The following is a 17,965-nucleotide window of genomic DNA, read 5'->3' as shown; positions in this document are numbered from 1 at the left end:
AGTGTAGTATGCATTATAGAGTATATACTAAGAATAGTATGCAGTAAAGAGTATATACTGAGTGTAGTATGCATTATAGAGTATATACTAAGAGTAGTATGCAGTATAGAGTATATACTAAGATTAGTATGCAGTATAGATTATATACTGAGTGTAGTATGCATTATAGAGTATATACTAAGAGTAGTATGCAGTATAGAGTATATACTGAGTGTAGTATGCAGTATAGAGTATATACTAAGAGTAGAATACAGTATGCAGTATATACTGAATGTAGTATGTAGTATACAGTATATACTAAGTGTAGTATGCAGTATATACAGAGTGTAGTATTCAGTAAACAGTATATACTTAGTATACAGTATATGCTGAGTGTAGTATGCAGTACATACTATATAATATACGCTGAGTGTAGTATGCAGTATATAGTATGTCATATATGCTGAGTGTAGTATGCAGTATATAGTATGTGCTGAGTGTAGTATGCAGTATATAGTATATAATATATGCTGAGTGTAGTATGCAGTATATAGTATGTGCTGAGTGTAGTATGCAGTATATAGTATGTCATATATGCTGAGTGTAGTATGCAGTATATAGTATGTACTGAGTGTAGTATGCAGTATATAGTATATAATATATGCTGAGTGTAGTATGCAGTATATAGTATGTGCTGAGTGTAGTATGCAGTATATAATATATGCTGAGTGTAGTATGCAGTATATAGTATATACTAAGAGTAGAATACAGTATGCAGTATATACTGAATGTAGTATGTAGTATACAGTATATACTAAGTGTAGTATGCAGTATATACAGAGTGTAGTATTAAGTAAACAGTATATACTTAGTATACAGTATATGCTGAGTGTAGTATGCAGTACATACTACTGTATATAATATACGCTGAGTGTAGTATGCAGTATATAGTATGTCATATATGCTGAGTGTAGTATGCAGTATATAGTATATAATATATGCTGAGTGTAGTATGCAGTATATAGTATGTACTGAGTGTAGTATGCAGTATATAGTATATCATATATGCTGAGTGTAGTATGCAGTATATAGTATGTACTGAGTGTAGTATGCAGTATATAATATATGCTGAGTGTAGTATGCAGTATATAGTATGTACTGAGTGTAGTATGCAGTATATAGTATATAATATATGCTGAGTGTAGTATGCAGTATATAGTATGTACTGAGTGTAGTATGCAGTATATAATATATGCTGAGTGTAGTATGCAGTATATAGTATGTACTGAGTGTAGTATGCAGTATATAGTATGTACTGAGTGTAGTATGCAGTATATAATATATGCTGAGTGTAGTATGCAGTATATAGTATGTACTGAGTGTAGTATGCAGTATATAGTATGTACTGAGTGTAGTATGCAGTATATAGTATATCATATATGCTGAGTGTAGTATGCAGTATATAGTATGTACTGAGTGTAGTATGCAGTATATAGTATATAATATATGCTGAGTGTAGTATGCAGTATATAGTATGTACTGAGTGTAGTATGCAGTATATAGTATGTACTGAGTGTAGTATGCAGTATATAGTATATCATATATGCTGAGTGTAGTATGCAGTATATAGTATGTGCTGAGTGTAGTATGCAGTATATATGATATACAGTCTAGTATGCAGTATATACTGAGTGTAGTACGCAGAATACAGTATATACTGAGTGCTGTATACAGTATATACTGAGTGTAGTATGCAGAATACAGTATATACTGAATGTAGTATGCAGTATATACCGTGTAGTATGCAGCACAGTATATACTGAGTGTAGTGTGTAGTATGCAGTATACAGTATGTATTATGCAATTGTGAACACAGCCACTTACTTCATGTTTAACTCTAGGTCACTAGAGTCGTGCTGCACCCACACTAACTGCTGCAGCCTGTCCTGTCTGCTACATTATATTTATGTATTAATTTCACATTAACAGACCTCAGTTCAATTATGTTTCTCTTCTCTCCCTCGTTCGGTTTCTTTTTTGCGCCTCTCTGCAGTAATGCGTCTCTCAGTGGGAAACACAGCAGGAGCAAAGATACGTTTCTGAAACATCATTTAGCACATGCTGTGTTCACACACCACTCCCTCTCTCTCCAGTTCTCATTCCCTCGCTTTTGTTTTCTCTATTTCCTATTTGTTTCTTCTCGGACTCTCCCCACATCTCTCTCCGTTTGATGGTTCACCTCTAAAAAAAAAACCTCGGAATCATGTTTTTAATACAAGGTTTATTTAATATACGTACATTTATTTTACTCACAGTATAAATTAATATAAATTATTATTCACTCTTTAATGTTCGTGATCCTTGTCTGTCCATCTTGTTGTCCGTCTCTATGTCAGTGCGGTAGTTCTGTTGGCTAACACTGAACATTGTAGTTGTCTCAGTCGAACAGAGGAGAGAAAACCAACACACACACACACACGCTCAGCCGTGTGCACACACACACACACACACTTCTTACTTTCTGTAAGGATATAAAGGAATACGTTTCCTAAAAACACCGGGTGGGTAGAGCACGTGCACCCGAGTGTGAACTACAGTGTGAAGTTCCAGGCTCGTGCACACGACGCTCCGCTCTCACTACAGGTGGTGATAATGTAAAAAATAAGCTGTTCCTAAAGGTCCTGATGGTGGCTGCAGACCAGGAGCTTTTGCTTTTCGAAGGGTTTGATACCAGGCTGTCGTGGGCGTTCATTTAGAAGAAGCTCCTGCAGTAGGTTGTTCCTCCAGAGTGACCGCTGGCTCGGTCAGCGGGAGACTTTTGTATGAGAGACGTGGCTCAGGCGGACTGAAGGTGAGGACCAAAAGTTTGCCTTTGAGTGGAGTAAAGGGATAATCAAAGGCAGAGCAGGCGCTTTTATCCAAAGCGACTTACATTTACACCGATCAGGCATAACATTATGACCACCTTTTTAATATTGTGTTGGTCCCCTTTTTGCTGCCAAAACAGCCCTGACCCGTCGAGGCGTGGAGTCTGACACCTTTCTATCAGAACCAGCATGAACTTCGTTCCCCACGTGCATCAATGAGCCTTGGCCGCCCATGACCCTGTCGCCGGTTTACCACCGTTCCCTCCTTGGACCACTTTTGATAGATACTGACCACTACAGACCAGTTTTGGAGATGCTCTGACCCAGTCGTCTAGACATCACAATTCTGCCCTCGTCAAACTCGCTCAGGTCCTCACGCTCGCCCATTTTTCCTGCTTCTAACATCAACTCTGAGGATAAAATGTTCACCTGATATATCCCCCCCACTAACAGGTGCCGTGATGAAGAGATGATCAGTGTTATTCACTTCACCTGTCAGTGCTCATAATGTTATGCCTTGTCGGTGTATGCTTGAATACAACTGGAGCAAATAAGGTTGAATTAAGGGCCTTGATCAGGGGCCCAACAGTGGCAACTTGAGCCAGCAACCTTCTGATTACTAGTCCAGTATCTTCACCACTGTAAGACTTGAATTGAGCGTTCTGCTCAAATCTGAGCTGAGCTGAAGGTAAGGAAGCATTAATTCCACCGTAAGCACACTTATTATTTGTTATATTGTCAGAGTTGTCGAGGCCTGGGGTGGTGGGGCCTTCCATGGGGCCCAAAATCCCTAATAGCGACCCTTTTTAGTAGGTAGAATGTACCCTATACGGAAAAAGTACTAAGACACGCCTTTCAATGACAGGACAAAATCACTTCTTATGCTTCCGAGTTAGCAGCAACAGTTTAGGGAAGGCCCTCCTTCTTCCAGCATAAAGCAAGCTCTATAAAGACATGAAGAACAGCTCGATTTGAAGCTCAGCTCTGGAATAAACCGGAACATCAAGATCAGTGTCCAGCCATACTGAATAGGCACAAATTCCCACAGACACAGCCTGTTGTTCTAGCTAAAAAGATCACACAGAGGTTAGTTACTTCAGGTTAACAGCATTTGTTTTTTAAATGGATGTCCAAATACTTTTGGCCATATAGTATATGTATGAGGAAGCGTTTCCATCATGCTCAATTCCTATTGGTTCCAGCCCCGCGTGTTAAATCACTGCGCATCACTCTGCCTCCCTGGCGCCTCCCGTTTCCCCTTGAAATCCTCCCAGTACGCGGGGTCTTCATCTGCTAGAGGCTTGGCCTCTGCTACCAGGTCAGTGAAGCTCAGCAGGGTGAACGGAGTGGACGTGGCCTCTTCAGAAATCCCAGCGTTCTGTGTGAACGATATTTACAAAAGACACCGTGAGAACCCGGGAGCACTGCGCCGTCCTGGCGTACTATAAAAGTAAAAACTCACATCTGGGACGGAGCCGTCGGGTTTCCCCAGAGCCACGGCGACGTGATGGTGCTCATCCATCAAACACTCCTGTGGAGGAAACAAACACACAACACATTATCATATAGAAATGAGTGATTTTAAATATTCCACATCAGGGTTTTTACTGAGACCCAGACAACACAAACGATGCATCAAATCTGGTCCCACTGTAGTTTACAAGATGTCATGTAAAGCCTCCACAAGTGGGCGTTCGTGTGCAAGTGCATTTTGTGTTAAAATTCATTTCTTTATTATTATTTTTCTCTTCAGACAGGTGCATCGAATCATCAATCATACAACCATTAACACTCCACAGACGGTGATCGGATAATATTGTTGAACACCTACTACTGACTTCTGTGATGACAGTCCATCAGCATCACATCTCACTAGGGTTAATTATTATCAGACTCAGCTCCCCCTGCTGGTGTGGATGCATCACTGCACCTTACTCTGCCTTATGTCTAGTTCACACTAGGGCTGGGCGATTTTGCAAAACAAAAAAAAAACTCGATTATTTTAATATTATTACCGATTGTCGATTACGATTTTTTTGTTCTTGCGTAACGCAATTGAAAAAAGACTCAAATTTCTTTTTTTTTTATTGCATTTTCATTTAAAAGACCGCAGAAGTGAAAAATAGTAACAGCACCACCTATAATTGTCATTCCAAGAGACTCAAACTTTATAACGATACCGATATAACAATAATTAAAACAAAATAGAAACCTTAATTAGCTATATCCTTTATAAGAATAGCTCACAAACAACCCTTACTTTAAATATTGTGCAGCAGAACCTCCTTACATTAGGAAAAGTGCAAAACTCCCATGCTCCCACGGACTGTCACGTGACTCACATCGGCTCCGGAGTCGTGATTCAGTTCGGCTGTGTTTGATTCAGTGACTCTTATTTGAACTCTGTCTGTGTGTCTCGTTTTACCGTGTATAATCCTTGTTGTCCTCCGTTTACCGTTTTAGTTTTCGCTGCTTAGCGTCTGGTCAGTTTCTGCCTCGTGACATGTTAGTATTTTAGTTAAAAGATAAAGTATGTAAACGATCGCGATTGTCACACTTCTAACATCGGGTGAAAACGTTCATGCGAATTAACCGAATTACTCGTGAAAATCGCCCAGCCCTAGTTCGCACTACACGATTTTGGCCCTGATTTTCGCTCGCCGACAGGTCGCTGCTAGATGTGGCAGCTCGGAGGCAAATCGGCCTCTTGATACCGAGTGAGGGGGTAAATGTGTGGGACAGGGGCATAACATAGTTTCTATAAAAATACATCAGCACACACAAGCTTTACAGTCTTTGTGACTTTATCGTCCACGCCAAACCATAATACCAACGTTTCATTGCAAAAAATATTTATTTGACTTCTAGCTCTCTCTGCAGAAGAGACGATCGCTGCTGGCTGCGTATCCAGATCCACCCAGCTTCTTTTCTTTTTCCTCTTTGCTTTTATACGCTACACATCAGCGCTCAAACAACTCCGATCGCTCGCTTCTTGCTGGTGTGCATTTTTGGACGTGGTATCATTAAATGTTGTAGTGTGTGACCCATCGCCGACTTAAAAGGCTCCAGATTACAAGAGAAGTTGTGTAGTGTAGTTGTGTAGTTGAACGTAGCATACACGGAGCCTCTAAATCCCTCTAGAAGTGTCCAGTTGGTGGGGTCTCCATCTGCCTCCATCTGCTAGGGGCTCGGGTCAATCAAGCTCCGCGGGGAGAATAAATGCAATAAATCGTCTACCTCATGTATCGCCTCTTATCTCTCCCTCACACACGCTCAACACACACCTCGAACGTCCAGTCGTCCTCTTCCTCGCCATCCAGGTGCACGATGGTCTGGCGGTACACGAGCCCCTCCCGCATCTGACCGGGCGACACGCGAAACTCCACCCTCTGCAGGTCGAAGCCGAGGCCCGTGCCGATCGCCTTGATGAAGCTCTCCTTCAGAGCCTGACTCACACACACACACACACACACACACACAACCGTTACTCAGAGGTGTGTGTGAACTCCGGGACCACGCCACACTCCTAGAACTGAGTCATGTGTGAGCGATGATATTACGTTACTATGGCAACAGTGATCAGCATGAGAACAATCAGCATGTAAGTCATCTTTAGATCACACACACACACAGCTGTTTGTGCATTAGTGTGTACGTTCGTATATATGTGTGTGTGTGTGTGTGTGTGTGTAGTTAGTTGCCAGTATGTTTGATACCGGTGTGTGTGTGTGTGCGGTCACGGTTACCCAGTGCCTGTAGAACATGTGCAGCTGTTCCCATTCGGACTGTGCAGATGTGATGGAGCTCCACTCATGATCAGTGAACTGACGCTTCATAATGCGGAAAAACTCCTGCACAGAGCCACTGCCTGACACACACACACACACACACACACACACACACAGAGGTTAAATGGGCTACATACTCTTGTATCTTCATATACAATACACAGTGTGCAGTGCTGAGAAAAAGTAATTGCCCCCCTTGGTCTAAATTCTATTATTACACAATATTAACAATGATTAACGCCATGTTAACCCACCGCTCATGTACCACCGCTCAGCAAATCCCTTTAAAAGTTTCAGTCTATAGTCCTTGTGCAGACACTATGCTGTTCTGTTGCTCTTCAATTTATTTATGCATTTTCTCCCTTTTTCCTCCTGATTTAGCGTCGTCTATCTGTCTTCCTCCGCTGGGGGATCCCTGATTGCATTCCAGGAGGGTATATTTCTGCTCACGCCTCCTCCGACCCATGCTTTCTGCACAGGCGCCTCTCTATCTGCTAATCAGGGTCCTTCCACGGCGTTTGAAGACCCCACCCAGTTAGTCCGGTCATCCCACCCTAGGCACTGGCAACTGTGCCCGCTAGATGGCTAGACGCACCACCCGGGCGCCGTATTTTATTTTATAAAACCCCAAACAAATTTATCCACCCCTGAAAAAATAGTGTATTCCCTTGGTTACATAACTAATCAATTACCCAAGTTAACAAGCTAGTTTAACTGAAGGACTAAATTTAGTCAGCCGTGCTGAATTTGGAGTTAATACCTTAATAAATCCTAAGATTTTTTATGGGAATATCATGTCACAGACCTAAAAAAATAGCTGTTAAAAATATAACACTCAGAATATGGTAACAACGCCACGTTCCAAGTCTTTAGAACTCCACAAATGAATTAAAACAGTAACAAATCTACCCAGAAGTGGCAAGTCTGCTAATGATTCCCAGAGGGCTAAGTGATCAGAAACGATCAGTTCCAAGCTCCAGATCACGTTACAAATCTCAGCTGATGTCACAGGTCATAAAAATAGGATTAATATGAGGGGAGAAAAGAAATACTAAATAATTAAAAGCATTTAGCAGCCATGATTGGTAAATATAAGTAAATGTAGACTGACATCTGGTGGCCGTGATTGGAACTGCAATCAATAATAATCACAATATAATAAAATCAGCGTTTATACATAACACATATAATAATAGTGGTAATAAAATAATAACCTGATTATGCCAGTGTGTCACATTCTCCTACTGGACCCACAAACGTACCTGGTTTGGTAGTCTTCATCACGTCCACTCCCACCTGCCTCCCACGTTCAGCTGCCAGCACGGCGAAGTCGCCCTGGTGAGAGATGTTGAAGCTCCAGTGGGCAGAGCCTGGCACAGGTGAGGGATGGGACAGGTACGGTTTCCCCCTGACCGTCCTCGCCAATCGGAAGCCGTCCCAGGGCAGACCCGTCTTTACACACAACAGTTTCCTGATCAGCAAACGTCCAACCTGCACACAGTGAAGCCAGCATGAACCTATATTTAACGTTTACAACCATCACCAGAATTACCGCCAATCTTGATAAAGATGGTTAAAAAGGTCGTGAATAAATATCCTGATAACTTTGGCTCCGCTTCAGGGCAGGTTTATTACAGCTCTGGATGTGATGGACTGGCGACCTGTCCAGGGGATTTCCTGTCTTTTGGGCAGTGAATCGGACCCACCGTGACCCAGACCAGGTAACAGACGATGAATGAAGTCAAGTGACATGAATGGGTGTAAATTTTAAATGGACATGTACAGACATAATGTATGACTGTAGTTTGCAGGACTGTATACCTGTATAAATGTAATGTGGACCTGTAGCTTGTGTGACTGTAGCTTGTATGACTGTAGCTTGTATGACTGTATACTTGTATAAATGTAAATTGGACCTGTAGCTTGTATGACTGTAGCTTATTTAACTGTAGCTTGTATGACTGTAGTTTGAATGACTGTAGCTTGAATGACTGTATACTTGTATAAATGTAAATTGGACCTGTAGCTTGTATGACTGTAGCTTATTTAACTGTAGCTTGTATGACTGTAGTTTGAATGACTGTAGTTTGAATGACTGTAGTTTGAATGACTGTATACTTGTATAAATGTATAGTGGACCTGTAGCTTGTATGTCTGTGACTGTAGCTGGTATGACTGTATACTTGTATAAATGTAAAGTGGACCTGTAGCTTGTATGTCTGTATCTTGTATGACTGTAGTTTGTATAACTGTAGTTTAAATGACTGTACACTTGAATAAATGAACAGTGAACCTACAGCTTGTATGTCTGTAGCTTGTATGACTGTATACTTGTATGAATGTAAAGTGGACCTGTATCTTGTATGACGGTAGCTGGTATGACTGTACCTACAGTATGACTGTAGCTGGTATGACTGTATACTTGTATGAATGTAAAGTGAAACTGTATCTTGTATGACTGTAGCGGGTATGACTGTAGCTGGTATGACTGTAGCTACAGTATGACTGTATCTGGTATGACTATACCTACAGTATGACTGTATCTTGTATGACTGTACCTACAGTATGACTGTATCTTGTATGACTGTATACTTGTATGAATGTAAAGTGGACCTGTATCTTGTATAACTGTAGCTGGTATGACTGTAACTACAGTATGACTGTAGCTGGTATGACTGTATACTTGTATGAATGTAAAGTGGACCTGTATCTTGTATGACTGTAGCTGATATGACTGTATACTTGTATGAATGTAAAGTGGAACTGTAGCTTGTATGACTGTAGCTTGTATGAATGTAAAGTGGACCTGTAGCTTGTATGTCTGTATCTTGTATGACTGTATCTGGTATGACTGTACCTACAGTATGACTGTATCTGGTATGACTGTACCTACAGTATGGCTGTATCTTGTATGACTGTATCTTGTATGACTGTACCTACAGTATGACTGTAGCTGGTATGACTGTATACTTAAGTAAGTAAGTAAGTAAATTTTATTTATAAAGCACTCTTAAAACAACTTACGTTGACCAAAGTGCTGTACATCGAATAAGCATACATAACACAACATTATATTAAAAAAGTAAGAACCAAATAAAAATACAGAGTAAGAGACAAAATAAAACAGATAAAAATAGACTAAACAATTAAAATTAACACAGCTCCTCACTGTTCAAATGCCAGCTTATAAAGGTATGTTTTTAGGAGTGATTTAAAAACAGCGGCCGAAGGTGCTTGTGGAATATTAGGAGGTAGAGTGTTCCATAGCCTCGGAGCATAAACTGCAAATGCACGATCACCTTTTAGCTTCAAACGAGCCCTAGGAACAGTCAACAAATTCTGAGTGGCTGATCTTAAAGATCGCTGTGCGGTTGCGGGAGAAAGCATACCACTGAGATAAGCCGGGGCTTGACCATTAAGCGCTTTAAGTATTAATTTAAAGTGGAACTGTAACTTGTATGAATGTAAAGTGAACCTGTATCTTGTATGACTGTAGCTGGTATGACTGTAGCTTGTATGAATGTAAAGTGGACCTGTATCTTGTATGATGGTAGCTGGTATGACTGTAACTACAGTATGACTGTAGCTGGTATGACTGTATACTTGTATGAATGTAAAGTGAACCTGTATCTTGTATGACTGTAGCTTGTATGAATGTAAAGTGAACCTGTATCTTGTATGACTGTAGCTGGTATGACTGTAACTACAGTATGACTGTAGCTGGTATGACTGTATCTTGTATGACTGTACCTACAGTATGACTGTAGCTGGTATGACTGTATACTTGTATTAATGTAAAGTGGAACTGTAGCTTGTATGACTGTAGCTGGTATGAATGTAAAGTGAACCTGTATCTTGTATGACTGTACCTACAGTATGGCTGTATCTTGTATGACTGTATCTTGTATGACTGTACCTACAGTATGACTGTAGCTGGTATGACTGTATACTTGTATTAATGTAAAGTGGAACTGTAGCTTGTATGACTGTAGCTGGTATGAATGTAAAGTGAACCTGTATCTTGTATGACTGTACCTACAGTATGGCTGTATCTTGTATGACTGTATCTTGTATGACTGTACCTACAGTATGGCTGTATCTTGTATGACTGTATCTTGTATGACTGTACCTACAGTATGACTGTAGCTGGTATGACTGTATACTTGTATTAATGTAAAGTGGAACTGTAGCTTGTATGACTGTAGCTGGTATGAATGTAAAGTGAACCTGTATCTTGTATGACTGTACCTACAGTATGGCTGTATCTTGTATGACTGTATCTTGTATGACTGTACCTACAGTATGACTGTAGCTGGTATGACTGTATACTTGTATTAATGTAAAGTGAACCTGTAGCTTGTATGACTGTAGCTTGTATGAATGTAAAGTGAACCTGTATCTTGTATGACTGTAGCTGGTATGACTGTAACTACAGTATGACTGTTTCTCACCATGGCAGCTTTCGCGTCTCTGTTGAACATGAACTGCTGGATTCGCTCTTTCTCCTCAGGTTGAACACAGCGCGCGGACAGCAGCCACTCAGCCCGGCTCGGGCTCCACGCGCTCAACCGGACCGCCCAGCGCGCGCCCTCCATCACCACCCGTTCAGTTAAATAATAATTTACGGCATTTCATACTAAACAAATGCTAAACTGTGTGTTCACTATATTATCATTGTATTTATATAAATACTGTACACATAAATACTGTACACATAAATACTGTACACATAAATACTTCAGCCTCAGAAGTTCAGTCTGTTTGCACATGCGCAGATCTGTTCCATAAAGCCTTCACTGTAAAGGCGGGACTAAAAGGCGGACGCGTTCCAATCCAACACGATGTCCGCTAACTCCACTGAGGGTGTGTTCCAAATCGAGTTTTCAGATTCACTTATAAATAGAATTATACTCTGGATTTACAGAGCTAAAATGTCCACTTACTATGATTTTATTTTTTTGTTGTTTAATTTTGTTTACAATTATTTTGCAGTATTAAACCCAAATATTCTATCCACGTTTATGTTTACTATAAGCACTAAAACATGTTCATTAATTTCTCTTTTTTATAACATATACTATATAACAAATAACAAAAAGTGTGAAAAATTTTGGACTGTCTTTACCTCATTTATACAATTTGGCATTCATTACTAAATTTATTTGAACCATTTAACCAGTGTTTAACAAAAAAGCCATGTTTACATTTACTTTGATATCCAATAGCTAGCATGCTAACAAAGCTAGCATGATAATTTATATTTATTTCAAAACTTTTATTAGTTCATGTGTATTTACAAAAATATATATTCGATAAGGTAAACCAGTAAATAAATAAATATCTATTTTTCAGGGATTGTTTCCCCCTTTAATAGTATTATATGATGTTATGTAAAACTGTATTGTTATACCCTCAGTACTGGCAGTAACACCAATCAAATAGATTAAAAAAAAAAAAACCCATAAGATATTTATAACACGTATCTGTTACCTAATTTATCAATAACAACACAAACTGTGGTTTATTATAAAATATCTTTTCTTTATTCATATCTGTTGGTATGGATACAAATTCAGGAAACCAAATTAAATCTGGAACTAAAACCTTCAAATAAAGAAAAGAACACAATATCATGAGTGTAAAGTGTGTGTGTGTGTGTATGTGAGTGCATAAACCCTGTAAATGTCCCTTTAGGATCAGTTACCAGTACACACTCCCTACTTTTGTTATGCTATTACAGGTTTTAACACTGATTACATCTGACCATTCAGACAAAATTCTTCTAAGTACTGGGTTTACATTTTTCCTGACCACTGGACCACTGGTTAATGTACTTTTGGCTCTAAATGACGTTCCTGCACAGATCTTCTTAGACTTGTGGCTCAGTATATTGGGTCCAGTTAATTATATATAGGCCTTGAGAAGTCACCAGCTGTAGTCAATTATAATTATAATCTGAGAAATTAGGAAGCCATGCCACAAAGGTAAATGACTTTGTGCAGTGTTAAATAATAATCTAATTTGCTGCTTGTACGTGTTTAACCCAGCGTATATTGTCATACTTTTAGAACACCTTCAGTAAAAAGTGTTCTTTGCACAAATAAGCACAAGTTTTAATCATCTGCTCACATAGCAAACACAGCTGCTAAAGTCAGTACCTGTACTGACTTTAGTGTATAAAAGATTAATTGTATGGTTTAGGTATTTTAAATGGAATTTTCGAGCTGGTATCAATTTGTCTAAGAGCTTCTTGGTTTGAAAGTCATAAAAATGTCCTGTTTACATTTCACATAAACATCAGTGTTTCAGCATGTCATTTCAAATTCATCATGGCACTCCACACCTAGTTTGTAGTGATTTCAAAAACTGCATCCACTTTTCTAAAGAGAAACGTCTTTAAACTTTAAATTCATAAATAAAAAAACTATTATAGAGAACATTATCTGCATGAAACAACTAATTATGGAATGCTTTGAAAAAAAATCTTAATTTCATCGACTGAGATCCTTTTTATGTAACCCTGTGTGTCATGGGAACAATCCAGTAGATTACTGTATGAAGGTGGCTAGAAAGAGGTGGTTTTAAATGTCTGTTGGGTTGGATTTACTAATTTGCTTTTGGCGTTACGTAGAAATAAAGCTGAAGTGATTTCTGTGATAAGTGTGTTTGGTTTTAACTATAAATAAACATTATATCAGGTTGCTGATCAGCTTGTTTTTTTTACCTAGTTTTCTCTCTTGCTAGTTTCTTAACCTACAAATTTGATATCGACCAGGGTAACAATTGTAACAGCATTCCAGCATCTGAATAAACCTTCACATTTCACTTCAACATTCATGAAGAACCTTTAACAACCTTTATCTGATAAAGTAATGGAACTGTAATGAAATGCATCCATGTTCTCAGAACTGATGCCATGTTCTCAAATGTACTGTGGTGCTCTGTTAATTCCTAAATCTAAAATTCTACCCTCTTCTTTTAGACAAGTGCATATAAAACTTGTGTTCTCCTATTTTTATTATTGCAATGAGTTATTACCAAAAAGAGGTGGAATCAGTTTGTTTAGGTTTATTTACATCAGGGTGAAAGCAGTTTTCAATGTGCTTGCAATGTGCACACATTCCTGATATGTACATTCTCTACATACATTTTCTCTTTAGGAATTGAAAAGCAACGATCAAATCAGGTGACTGTAGCGTGGTTTTATGAATAGCTAAATAGCTAAGTAGCTATGCTAATACAGTATTTAAGTTAAAGTTCTGCATGGATTGTATCTCAAACGCTGGTGTTTAAAAGGCTAATTCTTTTCATTATGTAACAGTCACTGAAAAAACAGTACAAAACAGAGCATTCAATCTACATCTGGTGTCTTTTCAGTAGTTAGATAATAATCTATTAATAATATAATTAGCTGATTATATGAGCCTGTGCCCTTTATTAATCAGCACTCATCACTTTACCATTACATGATCGATGCAATGTTACATCTGTGAACAATGTGTTGGCCTATTTGGTGTTCACATACTTTCGAGCAGAGGTGTAAAACAATTTGAAATGAGGTAAATTTAAAGCAAATTTTAGGGACAATCAGTTATTTGATTTAGTTCTGATCTACTTTTATCAGTACTGGTGGTTTGACTGCTGCTTCGTGCTCTTACGGCTTGGCACAGCAATAAACTGATGTTATTTTGCCAAATACTTTATCCAGTTTGTGATGGTCAGCAGGGTCCAGCCTGTGTAATCCAGTGGTGCACAGTGCACCTAACGATGGTCACAATTTTGTCTAACAGCAGTCACTTTTCTTTTGTTGACTTTACAGAAACATTTTGAAGGGTGTGGATAAAAACATACCTGGTGTACACTACGGCAGCAGACCGTGTTTTCCTGCTACACACAGAGTATTTCAAGATGTCAGTCATTTAGAAAGAGAGAATACAAGTTTTCATTTGTCAGCAGACAAATCTGTAGTAGACTGAAGGCCTTGTAGCATGTTTATAACGTTTATAACATTAATAAGCTGGAAAAATGTGTGTTTGTCTGGATACACTTGCTTCTGTCATCTGTAAATTCTGTCATTTTATTACTTCTCTGATATTTTCACTGCATAAATAACTAAATATCAACCAGTGCAACATTAAAACATAAAATATATGGTCAAAAGGATTTGGACACCTGACCATGAGATTGCTGGACATCCCGTTATAAAAAAACAAGTGGTATACTGGTTTTTGATGGTATATTTTTTCAGCTATAACAACAGCCACTTTTCTTAGAAGGCTTCTCACAAGACTTCAGTCAAAAGAAAATTTGTATGGCTGGTCAAGAAAGCCTCAGCTGATGTTCCGGTTCATTCCAGAGCTGTTGAGTGGGGCTGAGGTCAGGATTCTGTGCAGTAAACCGAGCTTTTCTTCATGTCTGTATAGAGCTGCTTTGTGCACAATTACACGGTCATAGTGAAACAACTGTTGCTGCAAAGTTGGAAGCTTATCATTTCCTTCATGTCATAGATTTAGCAATAACTTCAAAATTAGAAAGGCTTTTGTCTATATAGTGTCTTTATAAGCTAATAAAATAAAAATTATTCATCCTAAACATGTTTTTTAGGTCTATGCTAAAGATTGAAGTTGTTTTCCACCATTACTGTGTGAGCGCTGCCTGCTTTGCTCAAAAAATAACCAAGTTTTCATCTTTATATTTGCATGATACGTTTGTTTAGTCTCGGCTATGCTGTTCTGATGAAATGAATGTGGCTACAGTGCTTTAATAATTGCATATATTAAGTTATATTTATTAGAAGTCAGTCTAATGAAAAGTATAGATGTTTGCTGCAATTTCATCATTTTTTTAATATAATATATATTTTAAATAAATCACATTCTCTTGTAGGCTTTTTGGGGACCTCACTGAGCTTCTTCAGTGGGCTGCAGCACCCCGGTGGAGAATCTCTGCTATATGGTGACTAAAGTAAATGTGGTGAGAAGAGGAAATGCGATACAATCTATTTAACAGCTTTATGGTCTCCCGAGCATTGTTGTCGTCTCTGAAATTGGGGTTTTGGCGATGATGTGGTGTTAAGGCTCCAGGAAACGCTACCATTACCTAAGGGTGCACACTGTCTCAGTGTTTGTCTGCTAGTTCTTTTTTATTCACATTTTCGTCCAGTGTCATCAGTATCTTGACATTTTTAAATGCCGTACTCCTTGAGTTTTGTGTTTGAGTAGTTTTTACGTAGTACGGTTGAGCAGGAAGCATGCCGCAGTCGGCGGGGGCGTGGCGTAAGGCACAGGGTGAGATTTTTTTGGTTACTGTCGTCACTGTCCATCGTAGGCAGAGCCTTAGTCGATACCTTTGCGTCCATCTTCCTCCTGTGATCAACAGCTGGTCCTTAAGGAGTCCGTTATGGCTTCAGTGAAGATGAGCTAAAGCTAAATGAGCGACAAAATCAGAACTCACAGATACAACTCAAAAATCTCTCTTACACTATGTGGCCAAAAGTATGTGGACACCTAACCTATAACTTGTTGGACATTCCACTAGAACAGGCTATAATATGGACCAAATGACCTGTGCAGGCCACTAGAGTAAATCTACACAAAGTTTGTGCCACTGTGTCTTTATGGACCTCACTTTGATTGCACAGGGGTACAGTCATTTAAAAAAGGGCCTTCCATAAACTGTTGCTACATTTAATAAGTAATTTAATACACCTGTTATACACCAGCAATTGGTGTAGCTAAAAAAAACCTGAACTCAATAATTAGGATGGGTGTCCACATTAATTTTGGCCATATGGTGCACACAGGGATCATCTGCAGTACAACACACTCGCGCTCATTGGAGCAGAGACTGTTAAAGCTGAAAAGCCTCCAGTTCCTACCTGCTATATCTTTATGCCATCGGATCCGTAGACGTTGTAGCCTTCTCTGTACGTTGCCAGGTTCTGCGCGCTCTGACTCGGGCTCTGCGACGGACTGAAGTTCAGCTCCGACGACTCGGCCTGTTTCTGCTTCCACTCGCTGGCTAGTCTTTTCTCCTCCGCTCGCGACTTGTAGCAGAACTCGATGAGCGCCACCAGCATGGCGAGGCCGAGCCCCCCCACCAGGATGTAGAAGACCCCAGCCACGTTGCTCAGACTCAGAGCCTGAGAGCTCTTATCCTGAGTTTCCCAGGAGGACGGAACGGAAAGAGGGAAAAGAAAAGCGTGAGGGAGACTCATTATACCCAACATTAGCATCGTTACACATAATGCAGCAGTGTAATTAAGATCTCAGTTAGCCTATTAAGGATGAAGATAAGTGCAGGCGATGTTATTTTACTGAATCAATGACCATTTTACTTAGTCACTTAGCGGCTCTGCTGTGTTTATTTTGGGTTATTAACATTACAATTAATTTTAATAAACAGTTTATACTAATAATTAATAATGTAATAATTAAATTATAATATTTAACATTTTCTGATTTCTCCCATTTCTGCATATTAATCACACTTCATTGTTTTAATAATTAATTTTATTAGCTAAAAGAAAAAAATAATCCACTATTAAAAAGCATCTAGACAAAAATGTTTGGAGGACATGATGAGAAACCACATTAACAGTTAAACACCGTAGCTAAGTATGGTGGAGTGGGGATGCTTTGCTCCTTCGAGGCCTGGCCGACTTGCCATGATTGATGGGCGCCATCTAGCAGGCACAATTGGCAGCGCCTGCAGCAGACAAAATTGGCCACCGAGTCTGCTGGGTGGGAAAAGGCCAGATTAAGTGGGCGGGGTCTTCAAACGCCGTACAAAGACCCTGATTAGCAGACTGAGACGCCTGTCCAGCAGTGGGCGAAAAAAAAGGGGTCGAGCGACTGCGCATGCATCAGAAGAGCCGTGGAGCAGGCAAATATACCCTCCTCAAATGCCATCGGGATCCCCAGCAGCAGAAGACTAACTGGCTACACTAAATCAGGAGAAAAAAGGGAGAAAATGCATAAATCAATAGAAAAACAAATTATGAATCGTGAAAATGTGATATTTTTGGTCATCGGTCGGGGATCTGAAGCTCAAGTATGACTAAGTTATGCAGCAAGACATCGAACTGAAGCACAACACGTTCACCTCTAACTGGCATAAAATAATAAAGTGGCCTGGTGAAAATACTGGATTAGTGCAGCACTTAAACCAGTTAACTCACGACTATCACCCATCAGGTTAGAGCCCCTCTGAAACACTCACAACCAGTTAAGTTGTGTTAAGGGGGCGCTAAATTTTTCACATTGTTGGTATAAGTTTTGCAGAGGATTTTTCATTCATAATAAAAAAAACAGATGATTTTAAAACTGTGTT

General features: G+C 39.4%; 2 protein-coding genes across 2 annotated transcripts in view; both read right to left on the bottom strand.

Moving 5' to 3' along the window:
* Positions 1-2,240: 2,240 nt before the first annotated feature.
* Positions 2,241-11,366, bottom strand: aasdhppt (aminoadipate-semialdehyde dehydrogenase-phosphopantetheinyl transferase). The gene is made up of 6 exons (XM_063017180.1): positions 11,086-11,366; positions 7,897-8,125; positions 6,593-6,714; positions 6,131-6,292; positions 4,309-4,377; positions 2,241-4,224 (listed from the first exon to the last, which is right to left on the bottom strand). Exons 1-6 carry the CDS (start codon positions 11,227-11,229, stop codon positions 4,063-4,065), a joined length of 888 nt encoding a protein of 295 aa, XP_062873250.1. The 5' UTR covers positions 11,230-11,366; the 3' UTR covers positions 2,241-4,062.
* Positions 11,367-12,154: 788 nt separating this feature from the next.
* The window catches only part of gria4a (glutamate receptor, ionotropic, AMPA 4a), a 64,824-nt gene continuing 59,013 nt past the window's right edge, over positions 12,155-17,965 (bottom strand). Inside the window, exons 15-16 of the mRNA XM_063017143.1 lie at positions 16,512-16,790; positions 12,155-16,059 (exon numbers count right to left, since the gene is read on the bottom strand). Coding sequence (XP_062873213.1) covers positions 16,515-16,790 — 276 coding nt within the window. The 3' untranslated portion in view covers positions 12,155-16,059; positions 16,512-16,514. The remainder of the gene's footprint in view (positions 16,060-16,511; positions 16,791-17,965) is intronic.

The sequence above is a fragment of the Trichomycterus rosablanca genome, chromosome 20, assembly GCF_030014385.1.
Source record: "Trichomycterus rosablanca isolate fTriRos1 chromosome 20, fTriRos1.hap1, whole genome shotgun sequence".
NCBI lineage: Eukaryota > Metazoa > Chordata > Actinopteri > Siluriformes > Trichomycteridae > Trichomycterus > Trichomycterus rosablanca.
The sequence above is the reverse complement of the archived record's forward strand: the minus strand, read 5'-3'. Positions and strand labels throughout refer to the sequence as shown.